At 40.0% G+C, this 27,128-nt stretch overlaps 1 protein-coding gene across 7 annotated transcripts in view; it reads right to left on the bottom strand.

The window, feature by feature from the left end:
- SNF4Agamma (SNF4/AMP-activated protein kinase gamma subunit) overlaps positions 1-27,128 on the bottom strand; it is a 998,728-nt gene that overhangs the window by 603,276 nt on the left and 368,324 nt on the right. For all 7 annotated transcript variants that reach the window (XM_070085706.1, XM_053773265.2, XM_053773263.2 and 4 more), the window contains exon 3: positions 19,906-20,125. In XM_070085706.1, the coding sequence (XP_069941807.1) occupies positions 19,906-20,125 (220 nt within the window). The remainder of the gene's footprint in view (positions 1-19,905; positions 20,126-27,128) is intronic.

Raw genomic sequence — 27,128 nt, 5'->3', positions numbered from 1 at the left:
GTGTTCACTGAGGCAGGTGTCGAGGTTTCTTGCTGTTTCACCTACATAAATCTTGTCTCAGCCTCCACAGGGTATAGTGTAAACCCCTGCATTGACTGGTTCATGTGCTTGGATTTTGTCCTGGTTAGATCCTTTATTGAAGTACTGGAAGCGATAGCAACTCTAGCGTTAGATTGTGAAAGTGCTTTAGAAACGTTCAGTGCAACATTAGTAGTGCTTGTGTCCTATTACTTTACATATTGTCAGTAATTCTACCAAAATATATTCAAGGGATGTGTTGAAAATTGTGGTTAGTGGCACACAAGCGTCTCTGCTCCCTCTCTAAGGACCCATGGAGAGATGTTGCCTGGTCCCACAGCCTTTGAGATATCAAGGCTACTTAGCAGCTTCTTCACCTCCTCCTCAGTTGTGTGTATTTCATCCAACATTTGTTGGTACATATAGCTCTTGTTGGTGTCCTCTTCTGTTCTGTCTTTCCAGAGGCCTCCCTGTCTCTACTGTAAATACTTCCTTATATCTCATGCTGAGCTCCTCACATACCTCTTGATCATTTCTTGTGAGCTCCCCACCTTCTTCCGTCAGCCTGATTACCTGGTCTTTGACTGTTGTCTTCCTCCTAATGTGGCTATACAGCAGTTTCAGGTCAGACTTGACTTTCAATGTTATGTTGTTTTTGTACTGTCGCTGCGCCTCCCTCCTTATCTGTGCATACTCATTTCTGGCTCTTCGACCAATCTCTTTGTTTTCCTGGGTCCTTTGCCTTCTGTACTTTTTCCATTCTCTAGTGCACTTAGTTTTTGTCTCCCTACACCTTCGGGTAAACCAAGGGCTCATTCTGGTCTTCCCATTATTTCTGTTGCCCTTGGGAACAAACCTTTCCTCTACTTCCTTGCATTTTGTTGTTATGTAGACCATCATGTCATTTACTGACTTTCCCACTGAACCTCCTACAGGAAGATCCTCATACCTGTGTAGTCCCCCCTTTTATAGTTTGGCTTTTCCCATTCAGCTCCTGTCACCCTCTCCACTTGTAACTCCAATGTGCCTCTCGTATGTGATGTCCTCAAAGGCCGAGCTGCTCAAGGTGAAAAAGAGGCCCAGTTTTGCTGGTTCATCCTCCCCTCTCTCTCTTGTAGTGTCCCTAACATGTTGGTGCATGAGATTTTCCAGCACCACATCCATCATCTTGGTTCTCCATGTTTTGGGACCCCCATGTGGCTCCAGGTTTTCCCAATGCCAATTTGGATTCAGGAAAAATAAAAGCATTAACGATGCAATCATAAAAATGCTAGATCTGCTTTACACAGCATTGGAAAATAAGGAATATCCACTAGGAATTTTTATTGACCCAAGAAAAGCTTTTGACACAGTAGACCACGGCATCCTACTCCACAAACTTGACCATTATGGTATAAGAGGCCATGCGCTTGCATATTTCAAATCTTACCTTACTAATAGGTATCAGTATGTCACCATTAAAGACACAGCATCAACAACACAGCCACTTGATACTGGAGTTCCGCAGGGAAGTGTCCTTGGTCCCCTGCTCTTCCTCATATACATCAATGATCTTCCAAACGTATCTCGACACCTGAACCCCATTCTCTTTGCTGACGACACGACTTATGTCATCTCTCACCCTAATCTTGCCACCCTCAACACCATTGTTAATGAGGAGCTGATCAAAATATCGACTTGGATGACAGCCAATAAACTTACGCTTAACGTTGACAAAACCTACTACATTATGTTTGGTAGCAGAGCAGGAGATGCGCAAATTAACATTAAGATTGACAACACTCTAATTGCCAGGCATAATGAGGGCAAATTCCTAGGCATATACCTCGACAACAACCTGAACTTCAGCACCCATATCCAACACATAACCAAAAAAGTATCCAAAACGGTTGGGATCCTCTCCAAGATACGATACTACGTGCCGCAAACTGCCCTTCTCACACTATACCATTCACTTACATATCCATACCTCACCTATGCTATCTGTGCTTGGGGTTCAACTGCAGCAACACACCTAAACCCAATAATAACCCAACAAAAAGCCGCAGTAAGAATAATCACTAAATCCCATCCCCGGCCACACACCCCCCCTCTCTTCATAGATCTAAACTTACTCCCTGTTCAGTACATCCACACTTACTACTGTGCAATCTACATCTAAAGGAACTTAAATTCCAATATTAACCTTGACCTAAAATGCTTTCTTGATAGTTGTGACAGAACCCACAGGCACAACACCAGACACAAACATCTCTATGACATTCCCCGTGTCCGACTAAACCTTTACAAAAATTCAATGTATGTCAAAGGCCCTAAAATCTGAAACACCCTACCTGAAAATTCCAAAACTGCAGACACATTCATCACCTTCAAAACTACCATCAGAAAACATCTTATCTCCCTGATACACCCTGTCAACTAATAATACGAATACCACCTGGTGGTTCACACTTACACTCACTCACCCATTTGACCATAAACAGAAATATCAATCTCAATCTCAAAATAATGAATCTTAACTAGTCATAAGTTGGCCTGTGATACTCCAATACTGAAACTATGTATAGTGCCAAAACAAAAGCATTCACATTGCTAAACTCACAACTAGTATTTAGTCACTTAGCCATAATACCAACTTACCTCATAATTTTGTAATATTTTAAACTTAAGATTTAATATAAGTCTGCCCGAAATGCCTAGCCATGCTAGGTGTTCTAGTGGTACACTCTGTAATTATTATTTTACTACATGTAAACCACACAATAACCAAATTCTGTAAACTCAGCATTGTAATCCTTATAGAGAATAAACTTTGAATTGAATCAATCTCCCTGTGGTTGAAATTGCCCATAACCAGTAACTTTGCTCTGCTCAAGTGAGCTCTTCTGACCACCCCAGCTAGTGTGTCCACCATTGTTCTGTTGCTCTCTTTATATTCCTCTCTTGGCCTCCTGCAGTTCTGTGGTGGGTTATACATCACTGCAATGACTACCTTATGCTCCCCAGACCGAATTTGACCAACTATGATAACCACCTGGTGGTTCAAAATTACACTCACTCACCCACTGACTATAAACCCAGAAATACTAATCTTAATCTTAAAATAATAAATCCTAACTAGTCATAAGTTTGCCTATGATACTCAAATATAGACACCTTGTATCGTGCCAAAACAAAAGCATTCACATTGCTAAACTCACAAATTATGATGTAGTCACTTAGCCTTAATACTATAATCTGTAAGGATTTAATGTTAAGAATTAATCTAAGTCTGCTCGAAATGCCTAGCCATGCTAGGTGTCCTAGTGGCCCCCTCTGTAATTAGTATTTTATAACATGTAAACCACAAAATACCCAAAACCTGTAAACCCCACATTGTAACCATTATAGAAAATAAACTTGAATTGAATTGAATATGTAATCCCTTTCTCCAATCTCATCCATTCCTTCCATTTCCTCAAATCCCCATTGGTTTTTAATGAGCAGTGCAACCCCTCCTCCCCCTCTGCTCCTTCTATTTTTCCTCAGGATCTGATATCCCAATGGGAAGATTGCATCTGTTATTGTCTCAGTGAGTTTCATTTCTGTGATTGCTATGATACTGGGGACGTCTCCTTGATTCTTTCATGCCACTCCTCACATTTATGTTATTCCATCTGTGTTCGTATACCAAACCTTCAACTACTTTTCTAAAACTGTGGTCCGGGGAGAATGGTGGGGTTGGGGGAGCGGGAGCCCTGGCAGGGGCCTGTGGGAGGGTTGTAGTAGGGGTGGGGTTTGTGATTAGGGGGTGGGGGCAGAGTGTCTATGAGGGGTTGCTGTAGGGGTGGAGTTTGTATGTGGGGGATGGGGACAGAGGGAACTGTATACCATATTAAGTGACAGTGTCATTAAAACAACTCTGATTTATTTCTTTTAATGCTTTCCATTAGAGGAAAGTCAAGAAATGGAGCAGAATATTTTGCAAGGCTCAGGAAAAACAAATTTGGAAATTGTGACAGAAAAAACTGGTTAGTTCTACATAAGGAAAGATAAATATAAAAATAGTTGAGAGTAAAGCCTAAGATTTTTGAAGTGTGTAAAAAAAGAAAGTTGGAGTGAGCTGATACTTACCTAATTTTAAATCTATGTATATCACCTTCCATTCAATTCATAAAGCACCCATTTAACTATTATTGTAATAACATCATAAACCCTAAAGACTTAAAAAATATTTACAGTAAGCCCATGCACTCAGGTTCAAATCTCAATTCCTGGAATACCAGACAGAGTGAAATGGAAAACATCACTAGCATGAGCAGAAATGGCAGAAATAACTGACACAATTGAAACAGACACACAAATGTAATGTAATGAGACTGTTTATTAGCAACATTTTGCCTACCCAGTAAGCATTTTCAAGTCACTAATTGCATGGGCAAAAAAGTTGCCAGTATAGGACATCATTATGCTGCATTTGTGTCTGTTTTCACTAACACTGACATCTGAATACTTTTGAGAAAATGCTCTGATTTGGATGACTTCTCAAGAGTTGACGCTGCCAACACAGCCTCACTTCACAAAAGAGGCAGCAATAACAGCAAAAATTTACAGACCAGTACCACTAACATCAAATGTCAGTCTTTGAGAGGTACAGTACTGAGAATTCAACTTCCTGATTTTATGAACTTGCATGAATTTCACAACCCAGGTCAACCTGGCTTTAGAAAAGAAAAATCATCTCTTTAGTAAGTGTTAGACCACTACAGTCTGATAACATCATGGAAGTGTTTGAAGAAAATAAAACTTCAAGTTGTGTATACACAAATTTTGCAAAGACACTTCACAGACGTGGCCATGAATGACACAGCAGCGTACAAAATAAAATAAAATAAAAAGTATAACATGTAAAAAACATTAAAATTTCTAACACATCACAAAAAATAACTGCAAACAAAACAAACATTAGTCTTTATACAGTAAAACATCTAGTTTTGCAAGCCACTGTCCTTGCATCTTTATAATCCCATATCCACATAACATACAATGAGGTCTTGTTCGTGACATAATGGGTTATTGACTCGCCATCTCAGATGTCAAGCCACAGTGACAAACAAATACACATACAGTACCATCACTGTTTTGAGATTTTTCTCAACCTTGTAAGCATCTTTGATGATTATTGCTTGTTTTGTTGTTCACTGTAATAACTAAGAAGCTGATAAACCAGATTTAGTATCCCATGGGTTTCCAAGGATTAGAAAAACAAGATGGATTTAAGCTGCAAGGTAGAAAACTTGGGAGCCAACAGAATACAGTGGACCCCTGGTTTTCGGCTGGTGCGGAAATCGTACAATTCAGATTTTGAGCATTTTTTTTGGCGAAATTTCCCTCCCGGGTTTTGTACATTGGCTCAGAAGTCGAACGTACCAGATGCATTCACCTGGGCTGCTCATACGTTCGTGACTCTCTCCTGGGCATATTAAATGTCTTATTTTACATTAATATAGACATTTTCATTAATCCATCTATGATATTTTCTTCAAAATTATGCAAAAAATACGTTATGTAGCATATAAACATGGCTTTGTTACTCGTTCACTAAGACTGTCCTATCTTAAAGCCACAGTGATACTAATAGTACAGTACATAATAATAATCACTCTTGGGCACATTAAATGTCTTATTTTACATTAATATAGACATTTTCATTAATCTATCTATGATATTTTCTTCAAAATTATGTAAGAAACATGTTTATATGCAATGTATGTTTAACCCTTTGACTGTTTTGGTCGTATATATACGTCTTACGAGCCACCATTTTTCACGTATATATATACTCATAAATTCTAGCGGCTTCAAATCAAGCAGGAGAAAGCTGGTAGGCCCACATGTGAAAGAATGGGTCTGTGTGGTCAGTGTGCACCATATAAAAAAAAATCCTGCAGCACGCAGTGCATAATGAGAAAAAAAACTCCGATCATTTTTTTTTTAATTAAAATACCGAATTTGTGGTCTATTTTCATATAGTATTTATGGTTGTACTCTCATTTTCTTGGTCTCATTTGATAGAATGGAAAACATTTTATAGAAATAGAGGTGATTTTGATTGGTTTTACTGTGAAAAGAACCTTGAAATGGAGCTCAAATTAGGGGAAATGTTTGATTTTTGCCGTGTTCAAAAGTAAACAAATGATGTCATTTTCCAATAAATGTCCAAGTAGCCATTCTAATATGCAGTCATGAATGGGTTGACATTATTTACATAATTATTACAAGATTGCAGAAGTCTGCATAACAGTAAATCATCTATTTTTTGTTTGAATAAAAATTCAAAATAAAAAGCAAGAGTAATATCAGAGGGGCCTGGAGACATGACTGATGAACAAAGAAAATGTTATTTTAGAGCCAGGAATGTCTGCATTGTTCATTCTGGACCCTATTTTGAAATTGTCATATTTTTTAATTTTCGTGAAATTGGCCAAATTGCAAATTTCTGACCACGTTATTGGGTAGTTGAAATCGGTAAATGGGCAGTTTCTTGTACTCAATCGATAGAAAAAATGGAGTTCTAAAGAAACAGCTATGAGTTTGGTCGAATGGAACAATGGAATTAGCCGAAATTAGGGCTCAAAGTGGGCAAAATCGCTGATTCGTAAATATCGCCAAGGTCGCTAACTTTGCGAGAGCGTAATTCCGTCAGTTTTCCATCAAATTGCGTTCTTTTGGTGTCATTACAATTGGGAAAAGATTCTCTATCATTTCATGAGATTTTTTGTTTTTTGGAGGGGGGGGGGTGATTTTTTGCAACACCAGGAGACACCTCAGGATTTGGGGTTGCGACAGTCAAGGGATTAATAATAATCACTCTTGGACACATTAAATGTCTTATTTTATGTTAATTTAGACATTTTCTTTAATCCATCTATATTTTCTTCAAAATTGTACTATGTATAAGACATGTTACATAGCATATAAACGTGCAATGTTTATATGCTATTGAGAGGTCGGTGGAGGGTAAACATTATATTTTCTCTGGTCCAGCTTCAGAGAAAACGTGTATGAATCTGTGTTGGCCAGTAACCACCCTTAACCCTTTGACTGTCACAAGCCCCTTTCTGAAACTCATTCTATGTCGCAAAATTTTTGGGAAAAAAAAATTTTTTTTTCTTATGAAATGATAGAGAACCTTTTCCCAATGGAAATGACACCAAAAGTACGAAATTTGGTCGAAAACTCATGGAATTACGCTCCCGCGAAGTTAGTGGTCTCGGCGACATATACGCATTGGCGATTTTGCCGACTTTGAGCCCTGTTTTTGGTCAATTCTGTTTTTCCAGTTGACCAAACTCATAGATATTTCTTTAGAACTCCATTTCTTCTATCAGTTGAGTATAAGAAACCACCCATTTACCGATTTGAACTATCCAACAAAGTGGTCAGAAATTGGCAATTTGGCCAATTTCATGCAAATTAAAAAAGATGCCAATTTCAAAATAGGGTCCAGAATAATCAATATAGATATTCTTGGCACTAAAATAACATATTCTCTGTTCATTATTCACGTCTCTAGGCCCCTGTTATATTACTATTGCTTTCTATTTTGATTTTTTATTCATACCAAAAATACAAAATTTACTGTTATGCAGACTACTGCATTATTGTAAAAATGACATAAATAATATCAGTGCACTAGTGAAAGAATATTAGACTCCCCAGTTGACGTGTATTGGATGTGTGGTGTGATTTGCTTACTCCTGAACATTGTTAAAAATCGAACATTTCCACTATTTTGAGCTCAATTCAAGGTCGTTTTCATTGTGAAACTAATCAAAATCATCTCTATTTCTGTAATATGTTTTCCATTTTATCACGTGAGACCATGAAAACGAGAATACAATGATAAATACTATATGAAAATGCACCTCAAAGTCGGCATTTTAATCCAAAAAAATGGTCAGTTTTTTTTTCTCATTATGCACTGCGTGCTACAGGATTTTTTTTATGTGGTGCACACTGACCACACAGGCCCATTCTCTCACCTGTGGGCCTACCAGCTTTCTCCTGCTTGATTTGAAGCAGCTAGAATTTACACGTATAAATACATCTGAAACAGTGGCACGTAAGACGTATATATACGACCAAAACAGTCAAAGGGTTAATAGTACATAAGGCTTTTGTTTACAATTCTCAGCATGAATTATTCATTACTTCTCCCTTTATTCAGTGAACATGGTACATGTATGTCGATGGTAAAAATATGGCTGTAGGCAGCAGTGTATGTAGCCGGTAGGAATAGCCCAGGATCTAGTCCCTCTGGGACTACAAATATTGTAAATACTACTCACCAACAAGAGTTTTCAATAAAGGTATGTAATGTTCATTTATCATTAAAATTAGTCATTTATATTTATTTCTCATTGTTTTCTGTATGTAAAACTAAAGTTATTCTCTATAAAATGTACTTTTTGTTAATATCTTTGTTAATATCTTTGTTAATATCTTTGAATGATGGTGAAAGTTTTTCTTTTTCGGGCCACCCTGCCTTGGTGGGAATCGGCCAGTGTGATAAAAAAAAATATAAAAAATCTTTGGGTGTCTGAAACAAATTAATTGCATTTACATTACAGCAGACCCTCGGTTATCGGCCGTAATCTGTTCCAGAAAGTTGGCCCAAAACTAAAAAGGCCGAAAACCGAAATAATATTTGCCATGAGAATTAATGTAAATACAATTAATCCGTTCCAGACACCCAAAAATATTAACAAAAAATACATTTTTGAAAGATTAATTTAGTTTTACATACACAAAACAATGAGAACTAAATAAAATAAATACATGAACAATTAAATCACTATTACATAACTTTATTGAAAACACTTGTTGGCTTATGGAAGATAGGGAGGAGGAGAAAGGGAGTTGGGGTTATTGTTTGGAAGGGGAATCCCCCTCCATAAGGACTTCAGGTAACAAGTCCCTCACTGGGGTTACTTCACTTGATTGTCTTTTAATGCCACTAGGACCAGCTTGAGTCACTGGGCCCCTGTCACACAAAATAACTGTCCAGAGTGCTCTGTTTCTGGCGTCTCTAAGATTTCCCTGAAGTGGGACAAGGTTTTGTCACCTTGGTCAGGGTGGTACTTTTCAACAAAACTTTGCAACTTATTTCACTTTGGATACATGTCCATAATCACTGAAGAAGGGACCTTCTCACCTCTCTCTTCCTCCTCCTCTGAGGCAATTTCCTCAGCAGCAGTCTGTTGCTGTTCCAGTTGAAGGTCTTGCAGCTCTTCAGTGGTTAGCTCTTCCCTGTGGTCATCCACCAACTCTTGCACATCCTGGCCACTCACGTCCAACCCACTCACATCCATCCCCATGGACTTCCCAAAAGACAATAGATTCCACAGCAGGCATAGGGGCATCAGGATCAGCCCCAAATCCTTCAAAATCCCTCTCTTGGACACAATCTGGCCACAATTTTCTCAAAGCACAGTTCATCGTCCTGGAAGTCAGTCCCTGCCAAGACTTACCTATAAGGCTTATGCAATAGAGGATACTGGTGATTCCGTCAGAACTCTCTTAGGGCCAAATGAATGTCCGAGATCACTTCAAAGCACCTTTGAAATACTGCTTTTGTGTAGAGTGTTTTGAAGTTAGAAATGACCTGCTGGTCCATGGGCTGGATGAGAGGAGTAGTGTTAGGAGGTAAGAACTTCACTGTTATAAAACAGAAGTCCCTTACCAACTGGTCTTCCAAGTCTGGAGGATGAGCAGGAGCATTGTCCAGTACCAGGAGGCACTTAAGTGGCAATTTCTTTTCCAGGAGGTATTTTTTCCACACTGGGGCCAAACACATCACTGACCCACTCTTTGAAAATGTGCCTTTTGACCCATGCCTTATTATAAGCTTTCCACATCACACAATCTATTCTTGATGACATTGTTTTTCTTGAACTCTCTGGGATTTTCAGAGTGATACACCAGTAAAGGCTTCACTCTGAAATCCCCACTAGCATTAGCACAGAACAAAAGAGTAAGCCTGTCTTTCTTAGGCTTGTGTCGTTACAGTGCTTTTTCCTCCTGCATAATGTAGGTCCTCTTTGGCATTTTCTTCCAAAAGAGGCCTGTTTCATCACAACTGAACATTTGTTGGGGAGGAATCCTTCAGCCTCTACGTGCCCCTTGAATTCCTGCACAAATTTTTCAGCCGCACATTTGTCAGAACTTGCAGCCTCCCCATGCCTTACCACACTGTATATGCCACTATGCTTCTTATATCTCTCAAACCAGCATTTGCTGGCCCTAAATTTACTAACAGCAGCACTTGTTCCAGGCATTTGCTTTACAAGATCTGCATGCAACTGCCTTGCCTTCTCACAAGTCATCGACTCCGCAACACTATCTCTGGCTAATTGTTTTTCCGTGATCCACAAAACCAACAACTTCTCCATATCTTCCATTATCGGTGACCTTTGTTTGATTAGCACATTTACTCCTTTCACCACATCAGCTTCCTTGACTTGTCCTTTCTTTGCCAGGATAGAAGTGATCGTTAATTTCTTTTTCCCATACATCCTGGCAAGTTCTAGCACTCGAACACCACTTTCATACATTTCAACAACTTCTTTCTTATATTCCATCGTGTTTCTCACTTTCTTTACCAAAGAAACTTTACTAGGAACTTCTTTGGGGCCATGGTTACTTATTTCCCAGTTGCACTTAATCAATAACCACAAAAATCAATGAATTTTGTTTGGATGAATGAGCAGAAGCTTCCTCGCTTGTCCAGAGACAAAGCCAGACTAACACACTCGCGGCTGGTGGCAGCGGCTTGACACATACCATATGGTCAATAAGCGAAATAACGGCCGATCTGGGAGCCGAAAAACCGGCTGATAACCGAGTTAGCCGATAAGCAGAACGGCCAATAACCGAGGGTCCACTGTATTTCTTATGGGAAATATTACTTCGGTTTTCGGCCATTTCAGATTTAGGCCAACCTTCTGGAACAGATTAATTACGAAAACCAGGGGTCTACTGTGTAGTCATCTGTAAAATGAACATTTCATTACAGTCTACAGCAAAATTTTCATAAACTCTAATTAAAATAATAAATCAAAATAACAATAATAATAATAACAACAGGAGCAACTGGTGGAAGGATGAGATAAGATAATGGTATGGGAGAAAAAGTTAGCATGTAAGAAGTTTTTACAAAGCAAGAGTGATATAAGAAGTGTGGAGAGAGAGAGAGAGAGAGAGAGAGAGAGAGAGAGAGAGAGGAGAGAGAGAGAGAGAGAGAGAGAGAGAGAGAGAGAGAGAGAGAGAGAGAGAGAGGACAGCGCGAAACAAGCTTTTATGCCACAAGACGGGCAGAAAGCAGCAACTTCACTCTGGCTGTACCCTTCTCCAGAACATCACTCCATCTGAGATCATACATACCCAGGATGACTCGAGTATGGAACACATTCGTTCAGCATAATGATGTCAACGAGATAACGTCAGTTGATCAAATGAAAATGCTGGCCCACAGATGGCTCCAACTTCATCCTGTTCCCTACTTGTATGTCTCATAACAATAAAAATGCTTTCAAATGAGCTGATGTAGGTAACAGCTCTTAGCTTGTCAATAAAGTTAGGAATCCTTAACCTGTAAATAGCTTGTCAATAAAGCTAGGGATCCTTAACCTTGTCAAACCATGTGTAAAAAAAAAAAAAAAAAAAAAAAAAAAAAAAAAAAAAGAGAGAGAGACAGAGAGAGAGAGAGACAGAGAGAGAGAGGAGAGAGAGAGAGGAGAGAGAGAGAGGAGAGAGAGAGAGTGGAGAGAGAGTGGAGAGAGAGAGAGTGGAGAGTGGAGAGAGAGAGAGAGTGGAGAGAGAGAGAGAGTGGAGAGAGAGAGAGTGTGGAGAGAGAGAGAGTGTGGAGAGAGAGAGAGTGTGGAGAGAGAGAGTGGAGAGAGAGAGAGTGGAGAGAGAGAGAGTGGAGAGAGAGAGAGTGGAGAGAGAGAGAGTGGAGAGAGAGAGAGAGAGTGGAGAGAGAGAGAGAGTGGAGAGAGAGAGAGAGTGTGGAGAGAGAGAGAGTGTGGAGAGAGAGAGAGTGTGGAGAGAGAGAGAGTGTGGAGAGAGAGAGTGTGGAGAGAGAGAGAGTGTGGAGAGAGAGAGTGTGGAGAGAGAGAGTGTGGAGAGAGAGAGAGTGAGGAGAGAGAGAGAGTGCGGAGAGAGAGAGAGAGAGAGAGAGAGAGAGAGAGAGAGAGAGAGAGAGAGAGAGAGAGAGAGAGAGAGATGGTGCCCACAGATGGCTCCAACTTCATCCTGTTCCCTACTTGTATGTCTCATAACAATAAAAATGCTTTCAAATGAGCTGATGTAGGTAACAGCTCTTAGCTTATCAATAAAGTTAGGAATCCTTAACCTGTAAATAGCTTGTCAATAAAGCTAGGGATCCTTAACCTTGTCAAACCATGTGTAAAAAAAAAAAAAAAAAAAAAAAAAAAAAAAAAAAAAAAAAAAAAAAAAAAAAAAATAAGAGAGAGAGAGAGAGAGAGAGAGAGAGAGAGAGAGAGAGAGAGAGAGAGAGAGAGAGAGAGAGAGAGAGAGAGAGAGAGAGAGAGAGAGAGAGAGAGAGAGAGAGAGAGACTGACTGACTGACTTCATTGCAAAACCTACAACGTCTCCTCTGGGATGACTTCACATCGCAAAATAGCAAGAATATCTACGCTATCTGGCTACTGTCCCAGTAGTTACTGCAGTGTTTGTAGGTATACCACAAGGGACAAAATTCTTCTTAGATGTAAGGAGCCTACTTGTTCCAACTACTGCCACACAGATTGCATTCCAGAAGAAGAATTTTGTTGCAGCCAGGTTAAAAATTTCAGAAAATTGAAGGATATCCATAATCCTATGGTATATGTGGATACAAGCCTGGAGCTACAGGAGGAAGGTTCAGAAGTACTACCTCAGTGACTCCTGTCCAAAGATCAAAACTGCCCTCTTGGGCTGTGTTGTAAAGTTGCAGCTAAGATAATCCATCACAGGGAAGCACTTCATGAGCTCCTCAAATCATTAGATAACCTTCAAGCTATTGTAGAAGGCCAGTGCAAGCCTACATCAAGTGACATAAGCTGCTCAGCTGATGGTGACACTATTGACAAAGACTGGAAGTCCCATACTGAGCTCAACTCAGGGGTAAATAACTGGTGGAATTCTGTCATCGCTAAGGCCCCACAGATTGACAGAGTTCAAAACACTACTACCTTTGGGAATTCTAACACAATTCCTCTGACCACCACAGAGGGAACAAATCCTCTTCCCAGCAATGAAGGAAGCCTTGGATCTGTTAATTCTCCTTCACCTGACATCTCTGCTTCAGCCACTGCTAGTTCACTAGACAGTGCACATACCATCTCTGATCCTACACCTGTCAGTGCACCTGCCGACACTATTCCAGCATCTGGCAGCAGTGCTTCATCGGCAAGTTCTGAGTCAGGAGTTTCTCCACCAGAGATTGGTGCAGTTTATAATCAGGGAACTATCACTGCACCTGATCACCTACTGCGCCAAAGTACGAACAGCAGGGACACATATGTCAGAACTGGTAGATGACGGGGTAGAGGACGTGGAGGAGGAAGACATCTACAGCCATCTCACCCTCCACTAACACAGTCCCAGCAGCAGAACCTGAGGACAAATCAGCAAAACACAGGAGGTGCAACAAATCATAGTCCACCCTCCCAGGCACCTAGGCTGTGCTCTCGCTGTCACCGGAAGGGGCACACTGCCAACAACTGCCTGCGAGATACCAGGTGCAATTACTGCTACAAGAAAGGACATCAGGAGGACCAGTGTCAGAAGAAAAAGGAACTTGACAGACAGGACCACCTGTTCAGAGATCTGTTCTCGGAACAAACCAGCAGGATCTCTGAATTGGTGAACACTCTCACACGTCACCCACTCAGCTACTCCTATCTCAGTCACCCACTCAGCTACTCTTATCTCAGCCCAGCAGGTGGTATTGTGCCTTATACAAGACCACAGACCTACATCCCTGCAGCTGCCTCAGTACCCTACCTCTCTGAAGGGCAGGCACCTTACATACCTTACACACCCACCACCTCAAGCTGACCACATCATGAGGAGCCAGTCTATCAGCATCCTGTCGGCCAACATTAGAGGTTTCATTAGTAATATTGGAGAGCTCACACACAGTTTTGTGAACACTCGACGTCCCGACATGATAGCTGTTGTTGGAATATTTTTGGATGAGAAGAGACAAGCAGGGCAAGGAGGAGGTGTTGCTGTGTGCTTCTCCAAAAGTATTCATGCCCAGCACATTGATGTTGCCACCCCTACTCATCTTGAAATGATGTTCTTCAAGCTCTGCATAAACACTAGTACCTCTGTACTAGCATGTGCAATGCACAGACCTCAGTGGCAACATGCAGACCCCATCAACTTCCTAATGGAAAATATGGACTCCCTTCTGCTACAACACAACTGTCAACATATCATAATTGTTGGTGACCTCAACCAACACCTTATGCAGAGGGACTTTGATGACCTTCTTGCAGTATTTGACATGAGAAACTTTGTTGATTTCCCTACTCACATCTCTGGCTCCTCCCTTGACCCAGTAGTGAGTGATCTGGCAGAAGGCATAGTCACTTGTCAACCCCTCGGCTACATTGGATCGTCTGACCACAAGGCTGTTTTTACGACACTTAAGATCACAACAGAACGAGGTGAGGAGTCCACACGCACAACCTTGCTATAGGAAAGAGGTAATTGGTCAGCCCTTTGCTCTGAGCTCGCCACCACCGATTGGAATGCTCTTCTCCAAGGGGATGTTGACAACTAAGTGAAAGCCTTCACTGGACACATCCTTAATCTACAACAAGAACACATTCCTCACCGGCAATATGTGACGAAGCCTACAGATCAGCCTTGGTTTGGCTTTCCTTGTAGAGAGGCTGCTACTGCTAAGTACAAAGCATGGCGAAGGTATAAGAGACATCCTACCACCTATATCAGGAACTTGCACAGGCAAGCCTGTAGGCATATGGGCGACATTCAAAAGTGGGTCATTGCTAAATGGGAGGTGGACACTAAAAGAAAGCTAGCATCAGGTAGGGTAGGCTCCAAAACCTGGTGGTCCCTCCTCAAGGACAGACAAGGTTATCTGCCTGATGAACTCATTCCACCTCTAAATCGACAGGATGGGACCGCCTCTACTAGTAGTCAAGAGAAGGCGGACCTCTTTGCTGAACACTTTGCTACCAAAATGCAAGTTCCTGTTCCAGCAAGGGACCCTCCTTGGCTAGCTGCAAGAACTGTGTCAAAACTGTCAGTGGTGACAATAAGGCAGGAGGAGGTGCATTTCCTTCTTAAATCGCTTGACCAAGAAAAGGCTGTGAGCCCAGACAAGTTGAGCCCAAGATTGCTGAGAAGATGTGCTGACCAGCTAGCAGCACCTCTAACTCGCATCTTTCAGCACTGCCTAGTACAGTGTAAATGACCCTCTCTATGGAAAGAGGTAAATGCAGTCCCTGTTCACAAAAAGAAGAGCAGAGCAGAAATCAGCAACTACAGACCAGTGTCACTCCTGTCAATCACTGGTAAGATCCTTGAGACAATAATCTCAAGACAAATGACAGAGTTTTTTGACTACCACTCACTACTTTGTGATCGTCAATATGGCTTCAGGAAAGGTTACTCTGCTGCTGATCTGTTGTTAAACTTCTCCACTAAGTGGCACCAGTCACTGAATGAATCCAAAGTCAGCTGTGTGGTAGCACTGGACATTGCTGGCACTTTTGACCGGGTGTGGCACCAGGGCCTCCTAGCAAAACTTCAAGCACTGGGAATTGCAGGCTCTACGCTATGTCTCCTCAGTGATTACCTTCATGGTAGATCTCTACATGTAGTTCTCAATGGAACAGAATCAGCAAGACATCCTATTGGGGCAAGTGTTCCACAAGGAAGCGTGCTGGGACTATTGTTATGGAATGTCTACTTCAACGACCTTCTTCAACTCATCCCAGAATCACATGCATATGCAGACGACTGTACACTGGCATTCACTTATCCAAGAGAAGAAATGCCAGCTGCTCTAAGCTACATCAATCACCAGCTAAGAGCTACATCAGCTTGGGGAAATAGATGGCAAGTAACATTTGCACCTGAGAAAACGCAAATGATGATGGTTTCTAGGCACCATGATGGTAATGCTGGTGCAGTAGTAAGGATGAATGGGAGGGTGTTGGCACCTGGAGAAGAAGTTGATATCCTTGGGGTGAAATTTGACTCCAAACTATCCATGAAGAACCATGTTGTAAATCTTGCAAACAAGGCAGCCAGGAAGCTTACAGCACTTTGCAGAATCTCGCATCTGCTTGACAGTAGGGGTTGCAAGATTCTGTATGAGGCACAAGTACGCTCACACCTTGAGTATGCTCCACTTTTTTGGTTTGCCTGCCCCCCCTCATCTGCGACTGCTTGACAGAGTAGAGAACAGAGCAAGACGTCTCATCTCTCGCCTGGACCAATCCTGGATAGATCTGTCATTTCAGCAGAGCCTTCAACACTGGAGGGATGTGGGTGGCCTTACTGTTATGTACAAGGCCAATATTGTCAAAGTACCACACTTGGATCCACTTCGAGGACAGTGTGAAACAAGCTTTCATGCCACAAGATGGGCAGAAAGCAGCAACTTCACTCTGGCTGTACCTTTCTCCAGAACATCACTCCATCTGAGATCATGTATACCCAGGATGACTCGAGTATGGAACACATTCGTACAGCATAATGATGTCAACGAGATAAAGTCAGTTGATCAAATGAAAATGCTGGCCCACAGATGGCTCCAACTTCATCCTGTTCCCTACTTGTATGTCTAATAACAATAAAAATGCTTTCAAATGAGCTGATGTAGGTAACAGCTCTTAGCTTCCCAATAAAGTTAGGAATCCTTAACCTGTAAATAGTTTGTCAATAAAGCTAGGGATCCTTAACCTTGTCAAACCCTGTGTAAAAAAAAAAAAAAAAAAAAAGAGAGAGAGAGAGAGAGAGAGAGAGAGAGAGAGAGAGAGAGAGAGAGAGAGAGAGAGAGAGAGAGTGTGTGTGTGTGTGTGTGTGTGTGTGTGTGTGTGTGTGTGTGTGTGTGTGTGTGTGTGTGTGTGTGTGTGTGTGTGAGTGTTTTGTCAACAAATTTTGCTGAGAATTACAAGTTTTGGAGTAAGACTAATAGCTGAGAAAGCCTGGGGAATGAATGAATTTAACAGTTAAAACAAGAGTGGCATTATTAAATGGGGAGCTGGAGGTATTGAGAAGATGGAAGGAATATTCTGATGAGCTGTTAAACATTGATGAAGAGAGGGAAGTAGCAATTTCGTGCAATGGCAAGGGAGATACTGACAGGATCAACACAGGAATGTTAAAAGCAAGTGGGGGGTATAGTTTGGAGTAGTTGGTGCATTTGTTCAATAAATGTCTTTGAAAGGAAGAAGTACCTAGAGATTGGCATGTGTGAGTAAGTTAGATATGAGTAAACAGAGACAAGTGGTTTTTATGATATGACATGATATTGGAGTGTTAGCAAGGTAACTTTTATGAAGGGATTCAGAAAAAACCAGTTAGCTGGACTTGAATCCTGGAGGTGGGAAGTAGATTGCCTGCACTTTGAAGGAGTGGTGGGAATATTGCAGTTTGTAGGGGTATCTGAGCTGTAATGTTGTCGTGCCTCTGGCAAAACAGTGATGGAGTGAGTGATGGTGAAAGTGTTTCTTCTTTTCCAGGTCATCCTACCTCAACAAGAGATGGCGGGTGTGTCCAAAAAAAAAAAAAATATTTTTGACTTCTTGTGAAGTAACTGTAAACAAAGAGTTCTTGCTCATATGTATTGCATTGTCAACTGGCAACAGGCTGGCACAATGCTTCTTGACTAGGTTCAAAAACTCGGTAATCACATCCATGATAAAGTTTTTTCCCATGGTTTGACTGCACTAATTTGTTCCCAGTGTTGGGGCCCATCTGTATGGCTTTTATCCTGAAAGTGGCAGTCTATGGATTTCAAAGCAAATAACATGCAAGCAACAAGTGATTTCCCATAGCCATGCCAATTTTTCTATGTATAGCTTTTCAATGAACACTAATTATAAGTCTATACAGTATATTATATAATCAATTAATTCAATTGTCAAAGTGCCATCTAAAGGAATGTCATATTTTGAGAGTTCTTCAGCCAGGAAGCCCAAGAGATTATTCACAGCCAATTTAGTAAACAAGGCATTAACTTCAAAACTGGCAAATTTAAAAATTGTTATTCATGTTAAAGTCTCAGTTTTTCTACAAAATGCACATTGTTTTAAATATGGGAATAAGATAATGTGATGCATGTGTTGGACTGTGTGTGTGGTTAGCACTAAAAGCCAAGTTGATCAAGTGATCAAGAGTGGAGGAAAATGGTAATGGTAGTGAACAAGGAAATATCTATTGAGATTCACTGAAACCAATTAATCAAAATTATTTTTTTGTTGTGGAAAGTGCAGCACCTGTGCTTTGAAAGTCAGAGATAATGAAATTTAGCAGTCATCACTGTGTTAACACAGGTAAGAGTAATAGTGGATGTTTTATTTTATTTTATTTGACCCATTCTACCTTGGTGGGAAACAGACAGGTGATGGTGAGATGAAGGAAACAGGCTCAACATTTATATAACAGAGGAAAATCCTTTAATAATAAGAAGAATAATATGATTGTAACATCATTACCCTTCTAGAAAGACAGTGATCAAATGAATGAAGGTGAGTGTCTTTTTCTTATGTCACACTTCTTTGGAGGGAGATGGCCACTGAGTTAAAAAAATAATAATAATAATAATGAAATTACAATAAAGGCAAGTCTGTAATCTTTATCTGCTACCTTCTTGTGGTGCCACCATAAGGAGAACCAGACCCTTTGCTTCTTCCCATTCTCTTAATGTCTCTGAAGTTTGTGAGTGTGGTAGAAAGAGTGTGGTAGCATGTACTAAACTGCACAAAGATAAACCAGTGGCATTGCTAGAGTTGGTGTCACCCGGGGTGGAATCTTTGGTGTCACCCGGAGCGGCATCTTTGGTGTCACCCCCATGAAATCCAAGGGCAGGGGGATGGGGGGAGTAAACTCCAGTTACGTCACTACTACATGACCAATGACTAATGCTTGGCAAGGAGAACGTTCAAGGGCCATAAACCAAACAGGAGAATACTTCTCAACTTTATTAAAGATAAAATAAATAATCATAGTAATATTGAGGAAACAAACTCAAATACCACTTTGAGTACAGACAACAGATCCTACATTTATTCATCTTCAACAATGCCAAAAAAAAAAAAAAACTTGAAAAATAAAGAAAAACATTGCAATATCAGTGAAACACTAGTTCCGATTTGACCTCGAGTACAGGTAACATCTCAGTGAATCTGATCTTACATTTCCTTCCCTTCAATCCTGTAAAATCATGTATCACATCATCAAAATCAATGATTTTCCCAATACAGGCCTATTTGTACTCTGTAATCATATAATAGGCTATATAGAAACGAAGGATTCTTCTCTTATGTTGCTGCAGCACTGTTTTGTGCATTAGTGTCACCTTCTTTAGAGGCTCTATGGTGTCACCCCTTAAATAGTGTCACCTGGGGTGGGCCCCCCATTACGACGCCACTGAGATAAACCCGTAGATATGGAAAGAATGTTGTGTAAAGATGATATGAACAACTTAAAATCTTCTCTCACATACCTTTTGGTTAGGCTGTACACCAAACACAAATTTTTAGTAAAATTTTACAAATATCAATACAGTAACAGTAATGCTTTATTATAAAGGGTGAATTATATAACTGAGAAGAAAAATTTGATTCTTCTTCTTACCTTCTTCTTCCTTTTCAGCTTTAATCTTGACTCTACGTGAATTTGCAACACTCCAGGTGCCGGAGCGAGGCCTGACACCTGAGGTGGACTGAGAAAAGGTGTCATCTCTCTCAGTGGTGGCAGAGCTCAGGGTGCGGGACACTATAACATCTTGAGAGGATTCTACAGATACATCTCCTGCTTGCTGGCTTTTGCTGCAAGTTCCAACTGTTGATATGTCCTGTTGAAAAAGGGTACTGATCAATATCATAATGCAATCATGAAGATAAATGACACTAATTCATTTATAAAAATGCTTAGCTTACAATATGAAATACAGAAAGTTTTGCACAGAAATATAATTTCATGGCACCTCAATTTGGATGCAACAAGAGTTAAAATGTTTCTCACTCAGGCAGGAATTTCCTATTCAACATCAAAGTGGTTGAAGGAATTATTTTTATAACAACCAGCAAAACAAGGTTGTCAGAATATTAAAGTAACATTTGCATAAATATTCTATTATCCTTATAACTGGCCTCTGGTTTTACTCTGCCCCCCCCCCCCCAAATGTCACACAGATACTTATTTTATGAATTATCCCATAAAATAAAGAAATATTTACAGTACAGTGGAACCTCAGTTTTCGTTTGCCCTCGTTCTCATCAAATTCAGTTTTTGACGACTTTTTTCATCAAAATTTTGTCCCAGTTTTTGTTGAGTTGACAGCGGTCCGCCGTACTGAACGTGTCCACCCACACCCACACAAAGCATCCCACACGTTCTGAGTCAGTCTGGCTTTGTTTCTCGTCGGTAGAGGGTGATAGTGATGGTGGTAGAGGGCAGTAGTGATGGCGGTAGAGGGCAGTAGTAATGGTGGTAGAGGGTAGTAGTGATGGTGGCAGAGGGTAGATGTGATGGTGGTAGAAGGTGGTAGAGGGTGGTAGTGATTGTGGTAGAGGGTGGTAGTGATGGTGGTAGAGATAACCTCTCCTCCCTCTTCCCTCCTCGCCATCTTCCATGCGCCAACAAGAGTCTTCAATAAAGGTAAAAGTGATGTTAAATGTTCATTTATCCATTTCATTAGTCCTTTATATTTATTTCTCATTGTTTTCTGTATGTAAAACTATAGTTATTCTCTATAAAATGTATTTTTTGTTAATACTTTTGGGTGTCTGGAATGGATTAATTGGATTTACATTATTTCTTATGGGAAATATTGCTTCAGTTTTCATCGAATTTGGTTTTCATCAGACTTTCTGGAACGAATTAAAGACGAAAACTGAGGTTTCACTGTACATGTTATGTGTGTACACCGTCATCTGAGCTTCTAATTTCTTGACAGTTCATGTTCTCTTTCACCTCCATGGGAAAGCGAGTAAGAATTCTTCTTCCTTAAGCCACGTGTGTCATAAAAGGCGGCTAAAATGTCAGGAGCAAGAGACTGGTAACCCTCTTCTCCTGTATAAATTATTAAAAGGACAAAGGATAAAATTTTAAAGGTGGGTTATTTGAATGTGTGTGTGTGTGTGTAGCATGGATGTGAAGAAAGAATTGACTGTGAATGTTATGAAAAAGAAGCTGGATGTCCTAGCTCTAAACAAAACAAAGCTAAAATAGGGAAGGAGAATTTCAGAGAGGTGTAAATGGGATTAGGTCATGTGGCAAACTATATCTGAGCATAAGATTATCAGAGTAAATTTATGAGTAGTAGTCTGAAAGTAATATTAAATGGCAAATTCGGTCTATGGAAATACTTCTGGAGGGTTAAATATGTATATAAATTCAAGAATTGTTTATTAAAATAAGGGTGGAATGTGAGAAGTGAGAAACAGTAAGTGATTATGCACCTGGAGAAAAAAGGAGTGTAAGGAGAGAGAGAGATAGAGAAATATAGATAGATCTGGGGAAGTGTTCAGTGAGTTTCGAACCAAGTAAAACAATAAATTTGTGGGGACCTACATATGCTAATGGGAGAAACTGTTGTAGAGAGTGTAGTAGGTAAGTTTGGAGTGCCAAGGTTAAACGATAATGGGGGCCTTTAACTGAGCTGTGTGGAAAGAGGTATGGCAAATGAGGGTGGCAATGATTATTTGCATTAGCCAAAGAGGTATATAACACCTACATTTTTTTAGGATCGAGAAAGAGCCAGATGTTAATGTGGAGAAGATGCAAAGGGCAATGAGTAACATGAAAGGAAGTAAAGCAGGTGGGGATATAGTTTTGGAGTAGTTGGTGCATTTGTTAAGGTATGCCTGACTTGACTTAGCATAAGACCTGATTGACTGATTGAACATGTTGAAAAGGCTAAGATACTATATACACCATAGCAAAATATGCTCATCTTGCACAAAATAAAAAATGTAATTAGAAATTCAATTTCTTGTGTTATATGAAATACCATTTGCATTTTTACATATAAAACAGAGAGAGGAGCATCATTTGCAGTGGTGGCCACAATTCAGCTAATCCGCTAACCGCTAATTAGTGGAACTATATTTTTGTTTAGTGGATTAGCGTTCCCATTAACGTCGGAAACCGTTAGCGGACCAATTAGCTTCCACTAAATAAAGTTCCGCTAACTTTGAGTCCGATAAAAAAAATTCATACATTGTTGGTAGTCGGAAAGCAATGCCTTTTCAACGGTGCACGTGTTTGTGCCTGTCTGTTGTGGGCGTTTCTCCAACAGTCAGTTAGGCACGCTATTGGCTGACTACATGTAAATGTGACTTGTCAATGCAGCAGCAGCAGCAGCAGCAGTATCTGAGTAGCATTGTTATAGTCTTACATAAGAACATAAGAACATAAGAAAGGAGGAACACTGCAGCAGGCCTGTTGGCCCATACTAGGCAGGTCCTTTACAATTCATCCCACTAACAAACATTTGACCAACCCAACTTTCAATGCCACCCAAGAAACAAGCTCCGATGTGCAAGTCCCACTCAAATCCAACCCCTCCCACTCATGTACTTATCCAACCTAAATTTGAAACTACCAAAAGTCCTAGCCTCAATAACCCAACTAGGTAGACTGTTCCACTCATCAACTACCCTATTTCCAAACCAATACTTTCCTATGTCCTTTCTAAATCTAAACTTATCTAATTTAAATCCATTACTGCGGGTTCTCTCTTGGAGAGACATCCTCAAGACCTTGTTAATATCCCCTTTATTAATACCTATCTTCCACTTATACACTTCGGTCTCCCCTCATTCTTCGTCTAACAAGTGAATGTAACTTAAGAGTCTTCAATCTTTCTTCATAAGGAAGATTTCTAATGCTATGTATTAATTTAGTCATCCTACGCTGAATGTTTTCTAACGAATTTATGTCCATTCTGTAATATGGAGACCAGAATTGAGCTGCATAATCTAGGTGAGGCCTTACTAATGATGTATAAAGCTGCAGTATGACCTCTGGACTTCTGTTGCTTACACTTCTTGATATAAATCCCAGTAATCTATTTGCCTTATTACGTACGCTTAGGCATTGCTGTCTTGGTTTAAGGTTGCTGCTTACCATAACCCCCAAGTCCTTTTCGCAATCTGTATGGCTAAGTTCTACATTATTTAACTTATAAGTGCTAGGGTTATGGACACTCCCGAGCTTCAGAACCTTGCATTTATCTACATTGAACTGCATCTGCCACTTTTCTGACCAAGAGTAGAGTTTGTCTAAATCCTCCTGAAGTTCCCTAACATCTACGTTTGAATCAATTATCCTACCTATCTTCGTGTCATTGGCGAATTTGCTCATATCATCGGCGAATTTGCCCCAGTCAGCGGTCACTGGGGTGCATTATCACTTATCGTTATGAACAGGGAAGACAATTCTATTCCGTTTGAGGATGTTGTTGAGGAGTCTGGAGCAGCTGTGACTAGAGCAGTATGCAGTCAGCTGTGATCTGGAAGCAGCCATGATGGAGACCAGTGAGGAGAGCAGCAGCACATGAATGAACTGAAGATGACCTCAGCAGGTCCAGGACAGCAGAAGCCACAGGTCACTGAAGTTGAAGGCACAAAGTGAAGAAACACTAGGTCACGAGTGAAGTCACCTTCTTGGGTTAGCAGGTCTTGATCAACCTATTCATTAAGTACAACACTGCCATCCCATCCAGTGCTGCAGTTGAGTGCCTATTCTCTATAGGCAAAGATATATTGAGGGCCAAGAGAGCCACCCTGTCAGATGGAAACTTTGAGAGGCTGATGCTCATGAAGGGCAACCAGCATCACATCAAAGCAATGGAGAAGGCCCAGCCAGAGAAGTAATCAGCCCAGCCGTCATCTTATCTTGGCATGATACCCATGCTATGCATTTTGTACAGTAAATACAGTGTATGGTGGATTTAAACTTATGTTTGATTTCATTTGTTCATTTAACTATTAGTGTGCACCTGTATGGCTGTATCACTAGTGCAGCGATAAGTTGGCCTCAAGGTTTCAACTTTAAGCACGATTTTCAACTACAGTGGAACCTCGGCTTATGAATGCCCCACAATGCAAATTTTTCAGGATACGAACAGTCACTCGATCGATTTTTTTCTTCTGGATATGAACGAAATTTCAGGATGCAAACTACCCCCTCAAGGAAGGTTCCTTGGTAAGGGGCTCTTGATCAAGGGAACTGGATCTGTGCTCCACTTCCCTAAATTAACAATAATAATAATAATAAATAATAATAATAATAATAATAATAATAATAATAATAATAATAATAATAATAACAATAATAATAATTATTATTATTATTATTATTATTATTATTATTATTATAATAATACATAAGAAAGGAGGAACACTGCGGCAGGCCTGTTGGCCCATACTAGGCAGGTCCTTTACAATCCATCCCACTAACAAAATATTTGCCCAACCCAATTTTCAATGCTACCCAAGAAATAAGTTTTGATGATTCTATTTGCTCATCATGCAAGTCTCACTCAGATCCAACCCCTCTCACTCATGTATTTATCTCACCTAAATTTGAAACTACCCAATGTTTTAGCTTCAATAACCCTACTAGGCAGACTGTTCCACTCATCAACTACCCTATTTCCAAACCAATACTTAACTATATCCTTTCGAAATCTAAACTTATCTAATTTAAATCCTATTTATATCCCCTTTGTTAATACCCATCTTCCACTTATACACTTCGATCATGTCTCCCCTCATTCTTCGTCTTACAAATGAATGTAGTTTAACCCTTTGAGGGTTTTCGTCGTACTAGTACGTCTTACGCGTAGGGGTTTTTGACGTACTAGTACTCATAAATTCTAGCGGCCTCAAATCTAGTGGGAGAAAGCTGGTAGGCCTTCATATGAAAGAATGGGTCTATGTGGTCAGTGTGCACAGTCTAAAAAAAAATCCTGCAGCACACAGTGCATAATGAGAAAAAAAAAACTTTGACCATTTTTTTTTAATAAATCAGCGACTTTGCAGTGTATTTTCGTATGGTATTTATTGTTGTATTCTAGTTTTCTTGGTCTCATTTTATAGAATGGAAGACATATTACAGAAATAGAGATGATTTTGACTGGTTTTACAAAGAAAGGTGCCTTGAAATTGAGCTCAAAGTAGCAGAAATGTTCGATTTTTACCAAACTTCAAAAGTAAACAAATCGTGCCAAGCGTGCAATACACGTCAACTGGTGAGTCTAATATTCTTTCACAAGTGCACCAATAATATTTATACCATTTTTTACACTAATGCAGTAGTCTGCATAACAGTAAATCTTATATTTTTTGTGAAAATAAAAATTCAAAGTGGAAAGCAAAAGAATATAAGAGGGGCCTTGAGACGTGAATAATGACTAGAGGAAATGTCATTTTAGTGCCAGGAATGTCTTTCTTGTTTATTCTGGACCCTATTCCGAAATTGGCATCTTTTGAAATTTGTGTGAAATTGGCAAAATTGATACTTTCTGACCACTGTACTGGATAGTTGAATTTCATAAATGAGTGGTTTCTTGCACCCATTCGATAGAAAAAATGGAGTTCTAGCGAAATATTCATGTTTTTTGTCGACTAGTACAGTGAAATTGGCCGAAAATGGGGCTCAAAGTGGGCAAAATCGCCGATGCGTAAACATCGCCGAGACCGCTAACTTTGCGAGAGCATAATTCCGTAAGTTTTCTATCAAATTTCAAACTTTTGGTGTCTTTATGATCGGGAAAAGATTCTCTATCTTTTCATAAGAAAAAATAATTTTTTTTTTTTTTAAATTTGGCCGACCCTGAGAACGAGTTTCGGAGAGGGCCTGTCGACCCTCAAAGGGTTAAAAGCCTTCAATCGTTCTTCGTACGGAAGATTTCGAATGCTATGTATTAATTTGGTCATTCTACGCTGGAAGTCTTCTAGCGAATTTATATCCATTCTGTAATATGGAGACCAGAACTGAGCTGCATAATCTAGGCGAGACCTTACTAATGATGTATAAAGCTGTAAAATAACCGCTGGACTTCTGTTGCTTACACTTCTAGATATAAATCCCAGTAATCTGTTTGCTTTATGTATGTATGTTTAGGCACTGCTGTCTTGGTTTAAGGTTGCTGCTTACCATAACCCCCAAGCCCTTTTCACAATCTGTATGGCTAAATTCTATGTTATTTAACTGATAAGTACTAGGGTTATGGACACTCCCGAGCTTCAGAACCTTGGTGTAATATACCGACCTCCAGGCATGGATCATGATAGAGGAAACTTTTTCGGGACGAAATTGTTAGGGCTTCTAGACACAATAACATAGTGATAGTAAGGGATTTTTAACTTTAGTCAAATTGACTGGACTTCTTTGACCGGTAATATGGAGTCCAGTGACTTTATGGAAACAGTTCAGGACTGTTTTCTTAAGCAGTGTGTAACAGAACCTACCAGGGGTAATAATTTGCTCGACCTAGTCTTGTCCAATAAGGAAACACTCGTAAATAATCTGGAGATCACTGAAGAGCTTGGCGCAAGTGATCAAAAATCCATCACTTTTAGCATTAACTGGGAATACAAGAATAATGATAATACGGTAAAAATCTCTGATTTTCATTCTGCCAGTTACAATGGACTTAGGAAACACCTGTCTAATCTCGATTGGGGTTATCTGGCAAATGATATTATTGACGATGATCATACTTATGATTACGAAGGGATCTGCATTTATGATTATTTTCTTAATAATGTACACCATGTTCAGAGTATATACGTAAGAACATAAGAATGGAGGAATACTGCAGAAGGCCTACTGGCCCATACAAG

Source organism: Cherax quadricarinatus, chromosome 17 (genome assembly GCF_038502225.1).
Source record: "Cherax quadricarinatus isolate ZL_2023a chromosome 17, ASM3850222v1, whole genome shotgun sequence".
NCBI lineage: Eukaryota > Metazoa > Arthropoda > Malacostraca > Decapoda > Parastacidae > Cherax > Cherax quadricarinatus.
This window is presented reverse-complemented; position numbering and strand designations above follow the sequence as displayed.